We start from the raw sequence: 19,318 nt of genomic DNA on the forward strand, positions 1-19,318 counted from the left end.
ATTGTTCATTGAAATCAACATTTTACGGAACCCTTCTTAAAGGTTCGCCAAGTGAACCCTCCTCCCTTTAACATTGAGTGCGCAATGGTTCGTATATATATATATATATCTTAGTACATCAAGTTTCATTAGCTAAGGAACACCACAAGGCATCCGTTAGTTTCCATTGATACCAGCGCCATTTTGGGCGAGGCCGGTTTAGTCCGGAAGTAGCATCAGGGGCAAAATATCCCCGACAATTGGCGGTTGGACCAGAGTCCCTTTCGGCAGTTCAAAAGAAAACTGTGCTAACAGAGGGGCTGGTGGTGTGGACCGTCAATCAAGAGAGGGAGGGGGTAGAGTCTCTCTTACCGAGTCATGTTGATGTTCAGCCGGAACTTGCTCGAGTTCGTTAGCCCATAATGTTCCTGGGTGGTTCAGACGGAAGCTGATGCAGACACGAGAGCACCGCCATCTTGTTGCTGTGCCGTGGTTATTTCATTTGAGATCAATGCAACTGTTCCTCACCGGAAGCCTGAAGGGGCTGAGGGCTCTTGGGACTTTGGTAGAATCTTCAAAGTCGAGGGGATGTTTGTCGATGGTGGGGGCTTGCGCCCAGGTGGGCAAGTGCCCGAGTTGCAATGTCGGACAAAGTTACTCCAGCGGCCTAGACCTGCCTTCCGAGGGCCCAGACGCCATTTTGAGACCCTGTGGCAGTCACCTTTGCCGTATCCATCAGGAGTGGAAGAAAACTTCTTGTGATGGCGAAAGACAGAGCATCATGTTGCTGGAGCAGGACATTTTGGTTCGGGCGCCAGGGTGCAGCAGTGGAGCCTTCATCTGGGGAGGTGAGGGAGGCTCGTCCGTGCCGCCTTCCTCTCCCGGCGCATCCTACGCCGTCCCTTGGAATCAGGGGCGCACATGATGACCACCCTACACCCCTGATTCCGACTCTTGGGGGACCACTGTACATCCGGTGCTCCGTAAATATGCCCGTCGGACATTGTGTGTCCTGTACTATGCAAGTATACCAGCCGGGTCTTGTATGTCCTGTGCTGCGAAAGTATACCAGTCGGGCATTGTATGTCCTGTGTTGCGGAAATATATGGCCGTCGCCCGGCTGGAGGACATCGGCGTCGGGCCAGGGCAGGGAAGCCTCCTACCTGTGGAGGTGGAAGAGGTTCGTCCGCGTCGCCTCTTCCTCCCTGCCCACCCTGCATCCGTTCGATGGAGAAATTCGTGATGGCCGGACCAGGAGATACAAGGGAGGGGGTCATTTTCATCCGCCCCCTCCCTACTCGCAGTCCGGGGGACGCCATCCCTGGAAGGGTAGTATGGGAAGACCATTTCATTGCCTGCTGTGTGGAGTCTCCAGTACCTTCTCGCCAGCGATCTCTTTTTGGCCCATCGTTGCTGGCAGGCCCCGCCCCACACGTGCTATGTGTTTCGGATGGGCGGGACCATCGAACTGTTACATTGGAAGACTTCCGGAGTGAGCATAATATGTTTTGTATTTTTTTTTTCTATTAGTAAAGTTTGTTTTTTAGAGAGTTCTACTAGTTATTCTATTTACTGTTGGTTGTGTGTTTTACCGTAATTAAATCCTAAGTTATATAATAGACGCTTGGCTTTCTTGAGTCTTTTCTCTAACGGGGGGTTGTTTACACTGACCTGCAGTTGTGTTTGTTTTTCAGAGTGGGGGAGCAACAGGGAGCAATCAGTCCCAGAACTCTAACATGTCGTTAAAATTGGTCTGACGAAATCTGTGCCACCTAGCATAATCAAACGGGGTGGTTCTATCTGTCCTGTCCGTACTAGTCTGATTGGTTTTTATTTCGTGCCTTTTCCCTTTCTGTCGGCCTGTCCTTTCTGTCGACCCTCCATTCCTACCTATGCTCTGCAAAGTCGGACATTGGGCTTTCCAGTGCCCGAGACATTTACAGAAGGCACATTGGTTTTGTTTTAAATCTGTCCGTCCTGTGCGTAATGTCGGGGGATTACCTTCGGGTCGTTGTGTTCCGGGGTTGGCTTGTCGGCACATCCCTTTACACCGTTCGCTTTTCATGTCTTCTTCTCGAGACTGTGCCATCGCTGGCCCTTCCCTTTGCCTACTAGACGTTTGGAGGGTTGTCCGTCGTGTCCCTTCACCTTCTCCGAATTCGTCGCCTTCCCTTCGTCGTGCGGCTTCTTTGCGCCACATACCGAGACTATCGTGCATAATAGGTGTTGTTTCATTCCTACGAAGGGCTATTTCTACTGTTTCTATTTTGTCGAGATCAAAGGATCCTCTCAGTGGCCACTGTCTTTCTCGATCCTTTTTCGTATATTTATGCCACAGCTCACTGTAGGCTATAGCGATTAATCCATGCTTCATGAACATGTCCTTATTAGGGGTGCCTTCCAGCGGAGCCGGATGGTTCATCTCTAATAAGCGGTCCGGGTAAAACAGGCTACTAACCAGTGGGGAGAAGACAGGCATGACGGATCACAATGGGATAATAGTCAGCACTACCTATCTTATCACTGCGCGCAAAGACTAGACAGAATATTTCTATTCTACGTTGTTTGCACGTAGTGAATACCTCATGAACCAATTCTGAGCAATCAACGTTAGGTCAAAAATAAAAAATCAATATGGTCAATGGGAAGAATAAGTAGGCTCGCAAAGGTTCGCGTCACCTACCCTTTCACTATCTGCAAAGAGGGGACCTATTTTTCCCTGTTTGCAGACAGAGAATCTCCAGAAAACAATCTATAACAGTTAATCAATGTTTAGGTCAAAAATAAAAAATCAATATGGTCAATGGGGAGAATAAGTAGGCTCGCAAAGGTTCGCGTCACCTACCCTTTCACTATCTGCAAAGAGGGGACCTATTCTTCCCTGTTTGCAGACAGAGAATCTCCAGAAAACAGTCTATAACAGTTAATCAATGGGGGAGAAAGATGGGTCCGACGGGTGCGTACCTATCCTTCGCTGTTTATAAAGGGAGAGCCTGTTGTTTCTCCGTTTGTAGACAGTGAATCTCCAATAAATTAACAAAAAGTAATACTAGTATTTTCTCAACAATTATCAATCACTTTCAATTATCTATCACTTTCGCAATTCGTCGTGTATACACGACCTTACCCGGACCGCATGGATAGTTTCTCGTCTTCCGAATCCAGCGCCCGATCGTCCTCTTCTCTTCGTACTTCTCGTGGCACTCCTGATGGTTCCCAGTCAGGACCGCAGATCACTCGAGAGAGGTCTGTTCGGAACCAGTGAAGTTCGGATGATCGGCTGTCAGACGAGGGTCTATCGGACAGGGTACCTTCCGATCGTTGCAGTCGTTCACTCTGTCGTCGGGACCTCTCCCACTGGATCCGCGAGTCGCTGATGGGCCCCACGTTTGGGACGCCAATTGTTAAAAAGGGTTCCAAAGACAACCGGTAACCAAAGACCCTTTTATGTTGCCCGGCGGTATCGCCTCTATGACCCACCAATATTAATCAATGAAGAAGCAGGCGCTGGAGACTGGAAGGCGGGAAACGAGGATTTTATTCTCTCCGGAGGAGAACACATCAATTCAGACAGCAAGTATCGTCACGAGGTGCTCTAACCACATCTCTGAGGCCTGGCCTCTTATACTAGGGTTTATGACCTTTATTGCACATAACACATTCTCGCAATACTTTAGTACTTGAAAGAACATCCTCGGAATCTCCCCTTCAGACCCGTTCCCACATACATTTACAGTTGGATTCCCCACCCCGGTCACAACAGGTGATGGTTGTCGCACAGCAGGGCATTCCGCCGATTCACGGAATGCATGGGGTTGATCGGATCTCATGGGGTGGGGGCTTTGATCGGTTCGGGGGTCTTTTGATGGGGAGGGGAAGCTTCCTACTGTACGGGGTAATAAACAGTATCCGCAGGGCCAGGTGGCGGCCTGGGAACAAGGAAGACAAACGGGGGCACAGGAAAAAGGGGGGTTTGCATCAGAAGGATCTGAGGCCATGAAAGGAATGAGGGGAGGTGTCGCGCTGGGAACAGGATGGGATTCCGTGGTGAAGCTGCGCAGAAGAGGGGTTTATGACCCAAGGCATGAGAGAGCGGGGGTTGTCAGCGTGCGGGGGAATGCTTGCGAGGTTAAGAGAGAGAGAGACGCGCTGGCTATCAGCGAGGGGCAGGGAGGCCATGGTGCTCAAAATGGCTGCCGTTTACGCGCACGAATGGGCTTGGAAAAGGGCAAGATGGCGCCGATAATGTTCACCAAGTTTGCATTTATTTTCCACAAGGGGTGACAGACCGACTTCTACTAACAGCTTGGACCTTGATGGGAACGAGTCTGGAAGGGGAGAGAGGTGGGGTGGGGGGTGGGAGAGGGCACGGGGGAATTTCACCAAGTTGGGGAGGGAGTTGGACAAGGAATAGCGCGAAGAGGCACAATCTGAGGAATGGAAGTCAACATTGTCACACACAGTCGCTAGGGTCGCCTATTGACCTCCAGAAGACCTACACAGTATGGCAGGTACACTAACAAACACGGACGGTACACACAAGGGGATCTCCATTATGACTTGGAATGTTAATGGCCTGGGCTCCAAAATAAAGAGGGGATTAGTGAATTCATACATAAAGCGGAACGCCCCAGACCTCATCCTCCTACAAGAAACTCACCTTAGGGCGGGAAAATGTACATTCATGGTGAGGGGGAGATACAAAGTCTTGAATCACGTGGGCTACACGTCAGGCGCCAGGGGAGCCGCAATACTAATCAACAAAACACACCCCTTCACAGTAGCGCGCACATGGTGCGATACACAGGGTACGTATGTGGGAGTGCAGGGAGTGTGGAACAGACAGCGCATCACAGTCATCTCAGTATATGCCCCACCGAAACTCCAACCACGCACACTTAGGGAGGTAGCGTCCATCTTACTAGAAACGGCGGATACGATGCAAATAGTGGGGGGGGGCTTCAATGATGTCATGTCGGAAGAATTAGATCGCTCAGGGGCAACACGCAGAGGGGGGACACAAACAGCCCTTGCGAAGTACGTGGCGGACATGGGACTCACCGACGCGTGGCGATGGCGATACCCGACGCCAGCGACGTTCTCCTTTTACTCAGGGGCCCACAAAACCTTCTCCAGGCTAGACTATATTTTTGTTGCAAGACAGTACTTGTCGGAAGGGGATGAGTTCACGTACAAGGCAAGGGGAATATCCGATCACTCCCCCCTATGTGCGCTGTTAGGGAAGAACACCGAAAGGCGGGCGACGGAATGGCGCTTGGCAGCATGGGATATTCAATCCCCTGAAATAGTAAGGGGTCTGAGGGCAGACGTAAAAGTCTACGTAGCGGAGAACAAGGGCTCAGTGGAATCTAACATCACCTTCTGGGAGGCCATGAAGCCGGTGGTGAGAGATCGAATTAGAGCGAGACTGCGGGATGAACGCAGCAAGCAGCACAGGGAGGCAGCAGCGTTAGAACTTGAAATCCTGACCCTGGAACGGCACTACCTTGTAAACCGAGGGGAAGGTATACTGCGGCAGCTGCAAGACAAACAGACGGAATATAGGGAACTGGTCACTAATGAGGCGAAAACGCAGGCCCTAGCAACGCTACACCGCCTGTATGATGTAGGCGATAAGTCAGGCAAGCTCCTGGCGTGGCTTAGTAGGAAAGAACAAGCCGCGCGGTGGGTGGAAAGAATCAGGAGGGAAGGGGGAGGTTTGGAAACTACTGACAGGGGCATAGCAGAAGCTTTCGCACTTCACTATGAGGACTTCTATAGAGGCAGAGACCTCGGGTCAGTGGACGAGGCCTTACTTTATATGGAAAATCTAGATATCCCAGTATTGGATGAGGGACTCAGCACCTCTTTGGAGGCGGGAATCACACTGGAGGAGATCTCCACCGCCATCGGTAAATTAAAAACGAGGAAAACGCCGGGGCCCAACGGATTCCCGGCGGAATTCTTTAAAAAGACAGCCGACCTATTGACGCCTCATCTGCTGGCTCTATATGTTGAAGCATACGGACTAGGGAGACTCCCTCGAGACCTAGAATTAGCAACCATAGTGCCGATATACAAACAGGGCAAGCCGGAGGAAGATTGTGCCTCGTACCGCCCCATCTCCCTCCTAAATATGGAGGTCAAAATACTGGCCACAATTCTAGCGGCGCGCCTCCGGACGGTGGTCCCAGACCTTATACACACCGACCAGTCCGGCTTTTTGCCAGATAGAGCGACAAAACTCAATCTCCGACGGACCCACAACTGGCTCCAAGAAATACAGGGTAGGACGGAACCGCACTGGTTCCTGTCCTTGGACGCTGAAAAAGCGTTCGATGCGGTACATTGGCCCTTTCTCAAGGCAGTGTTGCGCCGGCTTGGCTTTGGCCCGCACTTTCAGAAATGGATAGGGTTGCTCTACGCGGCGCCGAAGGCACGGGTATGAGTGAATGGGTGCCTATCACGCGAATTCCGGGTGGAGCGGGGCACCAGACAGGGATGCCCGCTGTCCCCCCTCCTTTTCACTCTCACTATAGAGATACTGGCGGCCAAAATTCATCAGAACCCAGAGATCCATGGCTTTAGGTGTACCGAGACGGGGGATACTCAGGAAAAGGTTTCGTTATATGCAGACGATGTACTATTGTATATCACGAACCCCGAGGTCTCCATAGGGAAATTGTTCAGAGAGTTGAAAGACTTTGGGGCAATGGCAGGCCACACCATCAACTGGCATAAATCAGTCTTGTATACGCCACGGGGAGTAGTGCAGGGAGTACCGCTACCGGAGCGTCTACTCACCACCACTGAGGGGTTCCAGTACCTGGGGGTGTACGTCACCTTGGACAGAAAGCTCTCGTTCCAGAGAAATGTGGAACGGATACTAAAGGAGGCAGTAGAGGATATGACAAGATGGAGACAGTTGCCGCTCACCCTACTGGGAAGGGCGGCGATGTATAAGATGATCACCCTACCCAAATTCCTCTACACCCTTCAAAATGAGTACTATCCGCTTCCGACTAACACTATCACTAGGATCCATGCAGACCTGCGGTCATTCATATGGCTAGGCAAACAACCACGCATTGCGCTCCAGACACTCCAACGACATCAATATAGTGGGGGGATTTCATTACCGAACCTGGAGGCATACTATTGGGCGGAACACCTGACCCCCATTAATGACTGGCTGCACGCACCAGCGGATCACCCAACATATGCACTAGAGAGGCATAAATTATCAGCACACAATATACTCCACTATCTGTATGGGGGTAAGGCGGAGAGAACGCTCCTGCCAGCGACTTTGATTACGTTTAGAGCATGGTCCCGAGCTACTAAATCCACGGGATGGGAGGGGAGGCCAACACGCCAGACACCACTGTGGCACTGCAAACGGTTCACGGAACTCCATAAACTGAAGGGCTTCCAAAGGTGGGATGACATAGGGATCTCCACTATTGGGGACGTGATTTGTAAAGGTGAGTTGAAGACATTCGCGATGCTGCAGGCAGACTTCGAATTACACCACACACAACAATACAAGTACCTACAGCTAGTACATGCCTGGAAGACACAGCAGATATCACTACAGGATATACCGGAATATGCACCTTTGGAAGGGAGACTCTTACAGGAGCGGATGGTACACCAGGCAGTGTCGCTCACATATAAAACCCTCACAAACAATATGTTGGGTAATCTGGCGAAACTTAGAGATACATGGGAGGCGGATGTGGGGCAGCTGGAGGACTTAGACTGGGAGCTGATACTGATGCATCCCCGGGAAGTCGCAATTAAGTCACGATTGGGACACCCCCGCGCCGCACGGCCACCAGCTGCTGCGTGTGCCCCCAGTGCCTGCCTCTGCCTCAGCGCCGGCCTCGCTGCCGCCTTGAGCGCTCCCCTTTGGTTTTCGCCCGTTTTTGTCAGTAATTTGTGCTTGTTTCTTCTGTGCCCAAGATCGTGTGCTTACTGTTTTTTTCCCCCGTTTTTGACTTGAATTGTTGCCTGTTTTTTTGTATGTGCCGTTTTCTCGTCGTGTTTTGAACTCCTCTGTACATTGTGCCTGTCTCCTTCCTGTTTGCCCGCCTACCTCGCCGCCCTCCGCTCCCCGCTCCCCGCCACCGCCATTAGCCCCGCCCCTTTTCTCTTCTGTTTCCCTCCCCGCTCCCGCCTCCCAGCTGCTCCGCCCACCCGCGCACTTGGCCTTAAATGGCGACCGTGCGACGCAGGTGAGTGTGACCCACTTGTGGGACACCCCCGCGCCGCACGGCCACCAGCTGCTGCGTGTGCCCCCAGTGCCTGCCTCTGCCTCAGCGCCGGCCTCGCTGCCGCCTTGAGCGCTCCCCTTTGGTTTTCGCCCGTTTTTGTCAGTAATTTGTGCTTGTTTCTTCTGTGCCCAAGATCGTGTGCTTACTGTTTTTTTCCCCCGTTTTTGACTTGAATTGTTGCCTGTTTTTTTGTATGTGCCGTTTTCTCGTCGTGTTTTGAACTCCTCTGTACATTGTGCCTGTCTCCTTCCTGTTTGCCCGCCTACCTCGCCGCCCTCCGCTCCCCGCTCCCGCTTCCCGCCACCGCCATTAGCCCCGCCCCTTTTCTCTTCTGTTTCCGTCCCCGCTCCCGCCTCCCAGCTGCTCCGCCCACCCGCGCACTTGGCCTTAAATGGCGACCGTGCGACGCAGGTGAGTGTGACCCACTTGTGGGACACCCCCGCGCCGCACGGCCACCAGCTGCTGCGTGTGCCCCCAGTGCCTGCCTCTGCCTCAGCGCCGGCCTCGCTGCCGCCTTGAGCGCTCCCCTTTGGTTTTCGCCCGTTTTTGTCAGTAATTTGTGCTTGTTTCTTCTGTGCCCAAGATCGTGTGCTTACTGTTTTTTTCCCCCGTTTTTGACTTGAATTGTTGCCTGTTTTTTTGTATGTGCCGTTTTCTCGTCGTGTTTTGAACTCCTCTGTACATTGTGCCTGTCTCCTTCCTGTTTGCCCGCCTACCTCGCCGCCCTCCGCTCCCCGCTCCCCGCTCCCGCTTCCCGCCACCGCCATTAGCCCCGCCCCTTTTCTCTTCTGTTTCCCTCCCCGCTCCCGCCTCCCAGCTGCTCCGCCCACCCGCGCACTTCGCCTTAAATGGCGACCGTGCGAACGCGCAGCGATCACGCGCAGCGGGCGCGCCGTTTGTGCGCCGAAAGCGCGCCAAAGGTAAGCCCGTCTACGCCCGTCCGCGCCTGGACCGCGCCCAGTGCCAGGACCCCTGGCCCCCGAAGAGCCCGACCGACCCGCCTGACGTACTCCGCCGCCACCCTCACCGCTCTCAACACCGGCCGACTCCCAGAATGCCATCAAGCCACTCCACGACGTACCCACGGACCTTTCAGCTGCCACGCCTGCAAGTTCTCCTGCATCCGGACCAGCCTCGCACCAGCACCCGCCAAGTCGAACACCAGCAGTACCCACCTCAAGTGCATCCTGCTCAACACCCGCTCCGTCCACAGACACGCCATCGAACTCTGGAACCTCCTCGACACCACAGCCCCTGACGTTGCCTTCCTCACGGAGACCTGGATGAACGCCTCTTCAGCTCCCGACATCGCCATCGCTATCCCAGAGGGCTACAAGATCGTCCGGAGGGACCGAAACGCCAACCAGATGGGAGGAGGCATCGCCATCATCCACAGGAACACCATCCGTCTCACGACCAGCACCGACAACACCCTGACCAGCGCCGAACACCTGCATTTCCAGATCCACACCAACCCGAACACCACCCTCAGAGGCACCCTGATCTACCGACCCCCTGGACCACGCACACAATTCAGCGAGGACATCGCCGACTTCGTCAGCCCGCATGCCCTCCCCTCCGCTGACTACATCCTCCTGGGAGACCTCAACTTCCATCTGGAGAACAACAACGACCGCAACACCAGCACCCTGCTCGACAACCTCGCCAACCTGGGACTCAAGCAACTGGTGTCCACCCCCACCCACCTCGCCGGACACACACTCGACGCAGTCTTCTCCTCCAGCACAGACATCGACTTCAGCCACGCCACAGAGCTTCAATGGACGGACCACAGCTGCGTCCACTTCACCTTCAAGAGAACGACGACCCACCACCACCAACAACAGGCCGCCCGCAGAAGCTGGAGCAAGATCACAACAGACCAGCTCGCCACCTCCCTGAGCCAGCACCCTCCTGCCAGCTCAGCGGACCCCAGCCAGGCCACCGACAACCTCACGAAGTGGATCAGCAACTGCGCGGACGAACTCGCCCCACTGAGGCACCGCCCAGCAGACCCGGCAGCAAGAAGGCCCCTTGGTTCACCGACGAACTCAAGAGCTCCAAGAAGAACTGCCGAGCCCTCGAGAAAGTCTGGAGAAGGGATCCGACACCGGACAACAGGACCTCCTTCAAGCTTGCCACCCGGAAACACCACCAGCTGATCCGCGCCGCCAAGAAAACAGCATTCAAGGACAGGTTGGACAACAACGCACACAACAGCAAGGAACTCTTCAACATCGTGAAAGAGCTCTCCAACCCCAGCGCAGGAAACAACGACACCACCCCATCGCAAGACCTCTGCAACTCCCTCGCCTCATACTTCCACAACAAGATCGCGGACATACACAACAGCTTCAACAACCAACCAACGCACACCATGACCGAACAACCACCCCCCACCACCACCCTCCACGCCTGGACCCCGATCAGCACCGAAGACACCATCCGCACGATGAACTCCATCCACTCCGGATCACCGACCGACCCCTGCCCTCACCACGTCTTCAACAAGGCCGACGCTGTCATCGCACCCCACCTGCGAGACATCATCAACACATCCTTCGACACCACCATCTTCCCTGAGAGCTGGAAACACGCCGAACTCAGCGCTCTACTCAAGAAACCAACAGCGGACCCCACCGACCTCAAGAACTACCGCCCCATCTCGCTCCTCCCGTTTCCAGCCAAAGTCATCGAGAAGACCGTCAACAAGCAGATGGCCGCCTTCCTCGAGACGAACGGATCCCTCGACCCCTCACAGTCCGGCTTCCGAGCCAATCACAGCACCGAGACCGCCCTCATCGCCGCCACCGATGACATCCGAGCCCTGATGGACAATGGAGAAACAGCGGCCCTCATCCTCCTAGACCTCTCCGCGGCATTCGACACGGTCTGCCACCGCACCCTAGTACGGCGCCTCAGCAACATCGGAATCCAGGACAAGGCGCTGGAATGGATCATCTCCTTCCTCGACGGAAGAACACAGAGAGTCCGCCTACCACCGTACAAGTCAGAGGCCTCCGAAGTCATCTGCGGCGTCCCTCAAGGATCATCTCTGAGCCCCACCCTCTTCAACGTCTACATGAGCCCCCTCGCGGCCATCGTACGCAAACACAACCTCAGCATAATCTCCTACGCCGACGACACCCAGCTGATCCTCTCCCTGACCAACAACCCCGCCGCCGCCAGAGCCAACCTGCACGAAGGGATGAAGGAGGTAGCCGAGTGGATGACGACCAGCCGCCTAAAACTGAACTCGGACAAGACGGAGGTCCTCATCCTGGGCCCCTCACCCTCCGCCTGGGACGACTCCTGGTGGCCTCCCGCCCTGGGCACCGCACCCAAACCAACAGACCATGCACGCAACCTGGGCTTCATCCTGGACTCCTCCCTCTCCATGACCAGGCAAGTCAACAACGTCTCCTCGGCGTGCTTCAACATCCTACGCATGCTACGGAAGATCTTCTGGTGGATCCCCACCGAGACCAGGAGGACCGTCACCCAGGCCCTCGTCACCAGCCGACTGGACTACGGCAACGCCCTCTACGCCGGTACCACCGCCAAGCTCCAGAAGAGACTCCAGCGGATCCAGAACGCCTCAGCCAGACTCATCCTCGACATCCCACGAACCAGTCACATCTCCGGACATCTCAGAGACCTTCACTGGCTCCCCGTCAGCAAAAGAATCACCTTCCGCCTCCTCACCCACGCACACAAAGCCCTACACGACCAAGGCCCGAGCTACCTCAACAGCCGAGTCAACTTCTACGCTCCCAAACGCCACCTCCAATCAGCCAACCACGCCCTCGCCGCCGTCCCCCGCATCCGAAGAGCGACTACAGGAGGAAGGTCCTTCTCCTACCTGGCTGCCAAGACCTGGAACTCCCTACCGACCGACCTGCGCCTGACCCAAGACCACCTCTCCTTCAGGAGGAAGCTGAAGACCTGGCTGTTCGAGCAGTAGCGGCACCCCCCCCCCACAGCGCCTTGAGACCCTACGGGTATGTAGCGCGCTTTACAAGTGTCATTGATTGATTGATTGATTGATTGATCCAGCTAAATGTGTTACACAGGACATACTTTGACCGGAGGCGTCTCCATAAGATGGGTAGAATAGCGGACGCCACGTGTCTTCGATGCAATACTGAACAGGGAGATTTCTACCACACCATATGGTCCTGTGTGAAAATTCAAACATATTGGTCTCACATCTTCACAGAATTGGGGGAGGTGCTGGGAACGGAGCTAACACTAGACCCGAAATTGGCGTTACTAGGAATGGTGACCGAAGTAGACCTGCCGCGCCCACACATCCTGTTCCTGGTGTTGGCGCTGGTGGTAGCGAAAAGGGACATTGCGAAATACTGGGGGGTGGCGGAGCGGCCAGAGATTGAGGAATGGAGGAGAGGCCTGGACCTCTATATGGCAGCAGAACGAGTGACATACAAAGCTAGAGGCTGTCCCAAAAAATTCCGAAGGGTATGGAGCAAATGGAGACAATACCATGGCCTAGAGGTGGGGCACATAGGAAGCAACCCATAGAGGGGTAGAGGGCGGGGATGGGCGGGAAGGGACCACTTGATAAACATGAGCACTCATATGGGACCGAGATGGTGCTTCCCTTAGAGACTCCATGCATGCGGGATGCTGTATTGTGTTATGGGAGTGGGGGCAAGCACTACTACACTATACATGGATGAAACCGGCGGACTGGTGACACATTGTTTGAAGAACTTGGGAGCTGCCTGTCACCCCTTGAGGGGGACGTGCTATTAGTTTGTAGGGGGTAATGGGGTACGGGGGGGGGTGTTGTGGGAGAAAAAGACAAAAGCAGGATCATGGGGTTCCATGTGGAACGAGTAACATTGGAAACATTTGCACAATGCTGGAATACCTAGGTGTTGCCGCCCGGCCTCCGGGTTGTGGGCATAACGGCTGTGGACAAATAACATGATGTAAGTTTGGCATGGTGAGATGGGCGAGCCACAACTGTATTCTTTTCATTCCTGCACAAAAATAAAGTTTTAAAAAAAAAGAATATAAGCAGCTACCCAGGGTTTTGCCTAGGATAGGTCTCTGGCTCAATCATGGACTCCTAAATGGTCTTAACTTTAGAACTCAGAGGGAAGATAACCTTGTCTTAAGGTGGCTGTAACCTACTGAGGATTCCTTATTTCAGTAGCTTGTTTCTTCTCTCCCTGGTGCTCTAACAGAAACAGAAGTGTAGAGTAAGCTTTTAGAAAATACTTAGTTGTCTGAATCCCAGACCCCCCGGCAGGGCAATTGTGACCATGCACGGTGGTCTTGTGAAATGGTGTCCAGTCTCTAAAACACTGCAGAGTATTGCAGAACACACACAACACCAACGCCCAACACATTATACCAGGCCCAGAAGTCCCACTGTCCTGCTTTGCACTGCTTTGGTGACCTTGAGAGCAAAAGGAAATGGCTGCAGATGATGAAATAATTAGCTGAGGCTTAAGGGTCTTGGCTGGATCACATGAAAAAAAGTGGAGATAGATAAGGCCAGTTGATAACTAGGCCGAGCGGAATCCAGAATCCACTGAACACTACAAACAAATGCCACAGTGAATTTTAAGAGCTACCATAGGTCAAATATAAAATCTTGTAGTCCGAGAAGTAATAAGAATAACTCCAGAGTTCTTTCACTCTCTGTACTGTTGAAAGGTATATCTCTGAACTCAAGATGTTATAGCTGAAAACCAGTGGCAGCTCCTCCACTAAGGCATAGGAGCGTCGCCCCACTGCTTTTTTGCAACGACACAAAGGAAAAATGAAATGATAATAACTCGCATTATTATCATTTTATTCTCTCCTACTTTCGCCCACTTTGCGTTACTGGGCGGGGCAGGGGACGAGTGGGAGCCCCCTCCTAAAGTATGCAGTGACTGTTTGGCCGGCCCTCTCGGGCCACCCAAAACAGTCTTGGCACTTCACATGTTCTCCATGCAGGCTGCATTACAGCCTGCATGGAGAACATGCCCAGGCTTCCAGTCATCATCTGAGTGCCGAAACGCGGCATCCTCCCCCCTGCTGCCCCCTTCCTCCTATCAGTGCCAGCTGCTGATGCTGAAAATGTCTAGTGATTGGTAGGCTCTCCAACTACCTCTCTACAAAATGCCTGCATGACCATCTACGCCCTTCTCTCAGTAGCCACTGCTTTCCTACACACTATGTGCTTCATCACTTCAGCTCACCACACCCACCAAGCCTCTTCATTAATTCTACTAGACTTGTAGCTGGCATTTGATACTGTTGACATTCGATCCTGTTGTTTCTCTTGAGATCGCCATCATCGAACAAATGGTTCTCTTTTTACCTATCTGGCATTTCATTTTTGTGTCATGATGCTGATACCAAACCTCTCTCTTCCATCCCCGCTCAGCGTGTTTCCTTCAAGGCTGAGTTCCCTCTACCCACAACACAAAACTAGCTGATACTGTTTCATCTTTCGGCTCCTCTTCCCTCCTCTATTTCCAAGATAAACACATCATACTTTCTTTCACTACCACTTGTTACCTTCTCAGATTCTAACTATCTCACTTCCATCAACATCTGCATGGCCTTCACGGCCTTATTCTCCACTGGTCCAAAACAGATGTTATCTACACTCTTGCTTCTTGCAAGCTCTACTAACTTTATCAATCTCCTTCTCCTCTGGACCCTTGACACTCCTTCTCCACATCATAAGTGTGGACATCTTGTTTGACTCACACATAGAACTTGACTCCTTTGTCATTAACATGGTTGCCAGATGCCAACTATAAAACACCAGAAAATGCACACTCCTCCCATACAATAGCGCTCTTTCCATCATAAACTTTCTAGTTATGACCAGGTTAGATACTGAAATAGCCTCCTGATAGAATTTACAAACAACATTTTCTTGGCTTGAGATAAAGTTATTAATTCTGCTACCCACCTACTTTTCTTTGTCTCTCGCCGACGCACCAACCACTATCATTGTAGACTGGCTAGCTGGATGTGGACAAGCACCAGAGCCAAATCTCACCATTGGTTGAATGGGGCTCCACAAAACTCCAGAGCAAAAGCGCCCCATTGATTGGTTTGATGTCTACAACCTACCAGAGCCAAAAGCTCCTCATTGGCTGACTAACTGACTACAAGCACTAAAGTCAATTTAAGATCCTCATAATTGTTATCGAAGGCTATTCATGGCTTCTCTCCGCACCTGTTGACACCCTGACATTATGTATATGCCATCTCAAGGATTGTGTTGTACCCATTTTTACTTCTTGTAATGCTGTAACCCCCTGTGTTCAATCCTGGTTCTTATCTTTCCACCTCTGCATAACTGGAACATCCTCCTCGACCTGAGGAACCTCTCACCGATGACAGAGTTCAAAATCACCTTGAAGTCCGCTATCTTGACCATGACTCAACTGGGCTCATCTCAACCTGAAGCTTTTGTACTCCCAGCTAACCTGCTGTGTAACTCTAAAGTTTTACCTCCCTTTTGTCTCTGTCCCCATCACACACTCACTCACCACTGGTCTGTGTGGCCATCTGTATACGGTTCTCACAATACTCAAGCTTGAGCGTAGGCCTGAAGGATCTCTCTGTTCTCCATTGGAACATGTGGAAGCTAAAGGAGTGTGGTTAGAACAAAAGGAAACGGATATCACACTCTGATTGATCTTCAATGTATTCAACATAATTTGTTTTTCTTGTACATTGAATATTTCTTGAATCCAGGCGTTCAAGTTGTGATATTATTTTTTTCATTATCAGTATAGGTTTCTGGAATTTCTCCGGACCCTCTCATACTTCTGTGTCCCATGTTTTGATTTGTTTTTGCACATGTTGTGGTATTTTTTCGAACTTCTATACTCTGTTGTTTGGTAGGAGAACCATGTTTCTGTTTCATTTACAAAAGTGTGGCATCAAAAACGAATTGCTTATTTTCAATATAATTTCTTCTAAAGTTTTATTTTCAATATTTTTGCCCAGTACAAGAATTATCTGCGAGAGTAGGGTAACTCTGATCAAGACAACATCGTGAGTGAGTGGATGGTTGTGATCGGGTTGTTGGGCAGGACCAGATCAATTGATGTCATCATCAATTCAGTAATGTTGGGTACGGAGGTAGCGTGATCATGACATGGTTGACCTTGGTTTAGAGGAGGAAAATGGAGTCATGTTGACAAAGGTTTGAGAAACCCTGTGGTGACCAAGCTTAAATATGCTTACAAAATTCTCAAAGAGATTCTGGCATTATAGTTTGAAATTGGCAACAAACCTTTTCAAAGGAGCCATCCGTTGAATGATGTCACAATATGTCACACAACCCAATCTGACATCAGCAAAGCAGCATTCTAGAATGCTTATTGTTGGTGTTTGTTAGCAATACAGGACTGGACAAAGACAACTAGGGTTTCCTCTTAACAGGGTGGTCCATTTAAGGGGAGTTAATGTCTAACAGCACCAGATCTCTCTATGAGGGGTTACTGTGAGGCCAATAATGACAGCTAGGAGGCAAATGCCTCCACCATAAATCGGGAACCAAAATACTCTTACTGGACTGATGCTGTCTCCAAACCTGGTTCTCAAATAATATAAAGATTTATGTTGTGTTACTTTATTTGTTAGCAGGCTTTGATCTTTTCAGGTGTTCTTTACTGATTGTCCTTCTCTCTTGCAGGAGCCTCATGCCAAGGACCCTTGATGGGCAGATCACCATGGAGAAGACACCCAGCTACTTCGTGACGAAGGACGCGCCGAAGCGTATCTACAATATGTCCAGGGAGACCAAGCTGATTGTGGTGGTGAGAAACCCTGTAACCAGGGCTATTTCGGACTACACACAGACCCTCTCCAAGTCCCCCACCATTCCTAGCTTCCAGGCACTGGCTTTCAAGAATGCCAGCACGGGACTGATAGACACTTCCTGGAGCGCCATCCGGATTGGCATATATGCCAAGCACTTGGACAACTGGCTTCAGTACTTTCCCCTTTCTAAGTTCCTCTTCGTCAGCGGGGAGAGGCTGGTGAGCGACCCGGCAGGAGAAATGGGCCGTGTTCAGGACTTTCTGGGTCTCAAGAGAGTTATCACGGACAAACATTTCTATTTCAACGAGACCAAGGGATTTCCATGCCTGAAGAAGCCGGAGGGTAGCAGCCGGCCAAGATGCCTGGGAAAATCCAAGGGGAGGCCCCACCCACGAATAAGCGACCACGTCATTCGCCGCCTTCAGGAGTTTTATAGACCTTTCAACTTAAAATTTTACCAGATGACAGGGCAGGACTTTGGTTGGGACGAGTAGTGTTTACTTCGTGATCACTTTTTACTTTGTCTCACTTAAGGGCAAGAAAGACTAAGATTGCTACCAGAGATGGATTCTAGTGCCGCACATCTGGCTTCTAGCCGCACTGTTCTAGAAGTGTATGCCTTGTTCCTAGATTCTGCGGGGTGGGAGAGAATGTGGGTTTGTCTCTGGTCCACAGTCAGAGATGAAAGTCCTTAAAGCAGGTACCTGTGGGTCGCCGTTAGGGATGGGATAGCATCATACAGGTCTTGCTACCTGACACTCGACTGACTGTTCCCCCGCCCTACAGACTGTTCCAAAGCACCTGCTTCTTGGGACATCTTCCAATCAGCCTGCCCACCTCTATTCATAGTTTTGGAGGGAAAAGTATTTTTTCATTTGAAGTCCTCATTCTTTCTTATTGTTATAATTTATACCTGACTCATCACAGGAGCAGACGTTCACTAAACCGAGTAGAGTTGAGTATTTAAAACAGTAATAAAGGATTTTACAAAAGATGCTCAGTCCTTTTTGGTGTACCAGGTGTCACGTGTTACTGTTACAGATTTCTTGCAGGTACTCTTGTACGATGGCGCACACGGGGTGGAAGGAAAGGTAAGTACGACTGGGAACATCAACCCCCCCCCCCCACCCAGGTCTATCCAGGAAACACCAAAGAGACTACAGGTAGTGGGTGACTTTCACCTGCAGCAGCATGTGCAAGAAGAAGACAATGGTGCCACCCAGGTACTTGTGTACTAAGGCTGCATCAGTGCTCTCCTGCCTGGTACATGTGTACAACCCGCTTTAATTCTCGCCTGTCAGGAGAGGCTCTGTCCGGCCAGGTACATGTGTGAAAAGTACATTCATGCTCAAAAACCTTCCAAGTGTAAAAGCTGCATTAATACCCCTCTTCACTGTATTATACTCTTGTATTAATACTCTTGCATGAATATTCTCCTTTACTTTATTAATACTCTTGTATTCAAATACAATACATGCATTAATACTTCTGCCATATGTAAAGGGTGCATCACTTCTCTCCTGCCTGGTACATGTGTACAACCCGCTTTAATACTCGCCTGTCAGGAGAGGCTCTGCCCGGCCAGGTACATGTGTGAAAAGTACATCCATGCTCAAAAAGCTTCCAAGTGTAAAAGCTGTATTAGTACTCTCCTATACCATACTAATACTCTTGTATGAATACTCCCATTACTATATTAATACTCTTGTTTTAATAACCCATGCACGCCTTAATGTTTCTGTCATATGGAAAGGGTGCATCAGTGCTCTCCTGTCTGGTACATGTGTACAGCCCGCTTTAATACTCGCCTGTCAGGAGAGGCTCTGCCCGGCCAGGTACATGTGTGAAAAGTACATTCATGCTCAAAAACCTTCCACGTGTAAAAGCTGCATTGATACTCCCCTATACGGTACTAATACTCTCGTCTTAATACTTTTGCATGAATACTCCCCTTTACTATATTAATACTCTTGTATACTTTCCCATATTAATACTCTTGTGTTGATAAACAGTGCACGCATTAATGCTTCTGCCATATGTAAGGGTGGACCAGTACTGTTCTGTCCAGTGCATGTGTACAAACCGGTTAAATACGCCCCTGCCAGTAAATACTACTTTAATGTTTACCGCCAGGTACATGTGTAAACAGTACATTAATACTCAAAATCCTTCTATGTGTAAAAGCTGCATTAATCCTCATCTTTACTAATTTTATACTCTTGTATCCATAAACAGTACGTGCATTAATATTT

At 51.1% G+C, this 19,318-nt stretch overlaps 1 protein-coding gene across 1 annotated transcript in view; it reads left to right on the plus strand.

Moving 5' to 3' along the window:
• Positions 1–18,058, plus strand: part of HS3ST6 (heparan sulfate-glucosamine 3-sulfotransferase 6) — a 177,143-nt gene extending 159,085 nt beyond the window's left edge. Inside the window, exon 2 of the mRNA XM_086940517.1 lies at positions 16,939–18,058. Within this exon, the coding sequence (XP_086796643.1) occupies positions 16,939–17,560 (622 nt within the window). The 3' untranslated portion in view covers positions 17,561–18,058. The remainder of the gene's footprint in view (positions 1–16,938) is intronic.
• The last annotated feature ends 1,260 nt before the right edge of the window (positions 18,059–19,318 follow it).

Source organism: Lissotriton vulgaris, chromosome 10 (genome assembly GCF_964263255.1).
Source record: "Lissotriton vulgaris chromosome 10, aLisVul1.2, whole genome shotgun sequence".
Classification (NCBI taxonomy): domain Eukaryota; kingdom Metazoa; phylum Chordata; class Amphibia; order Caudata; family Salamandridae; genus Lissotriton; species Lissotriton vulgaris.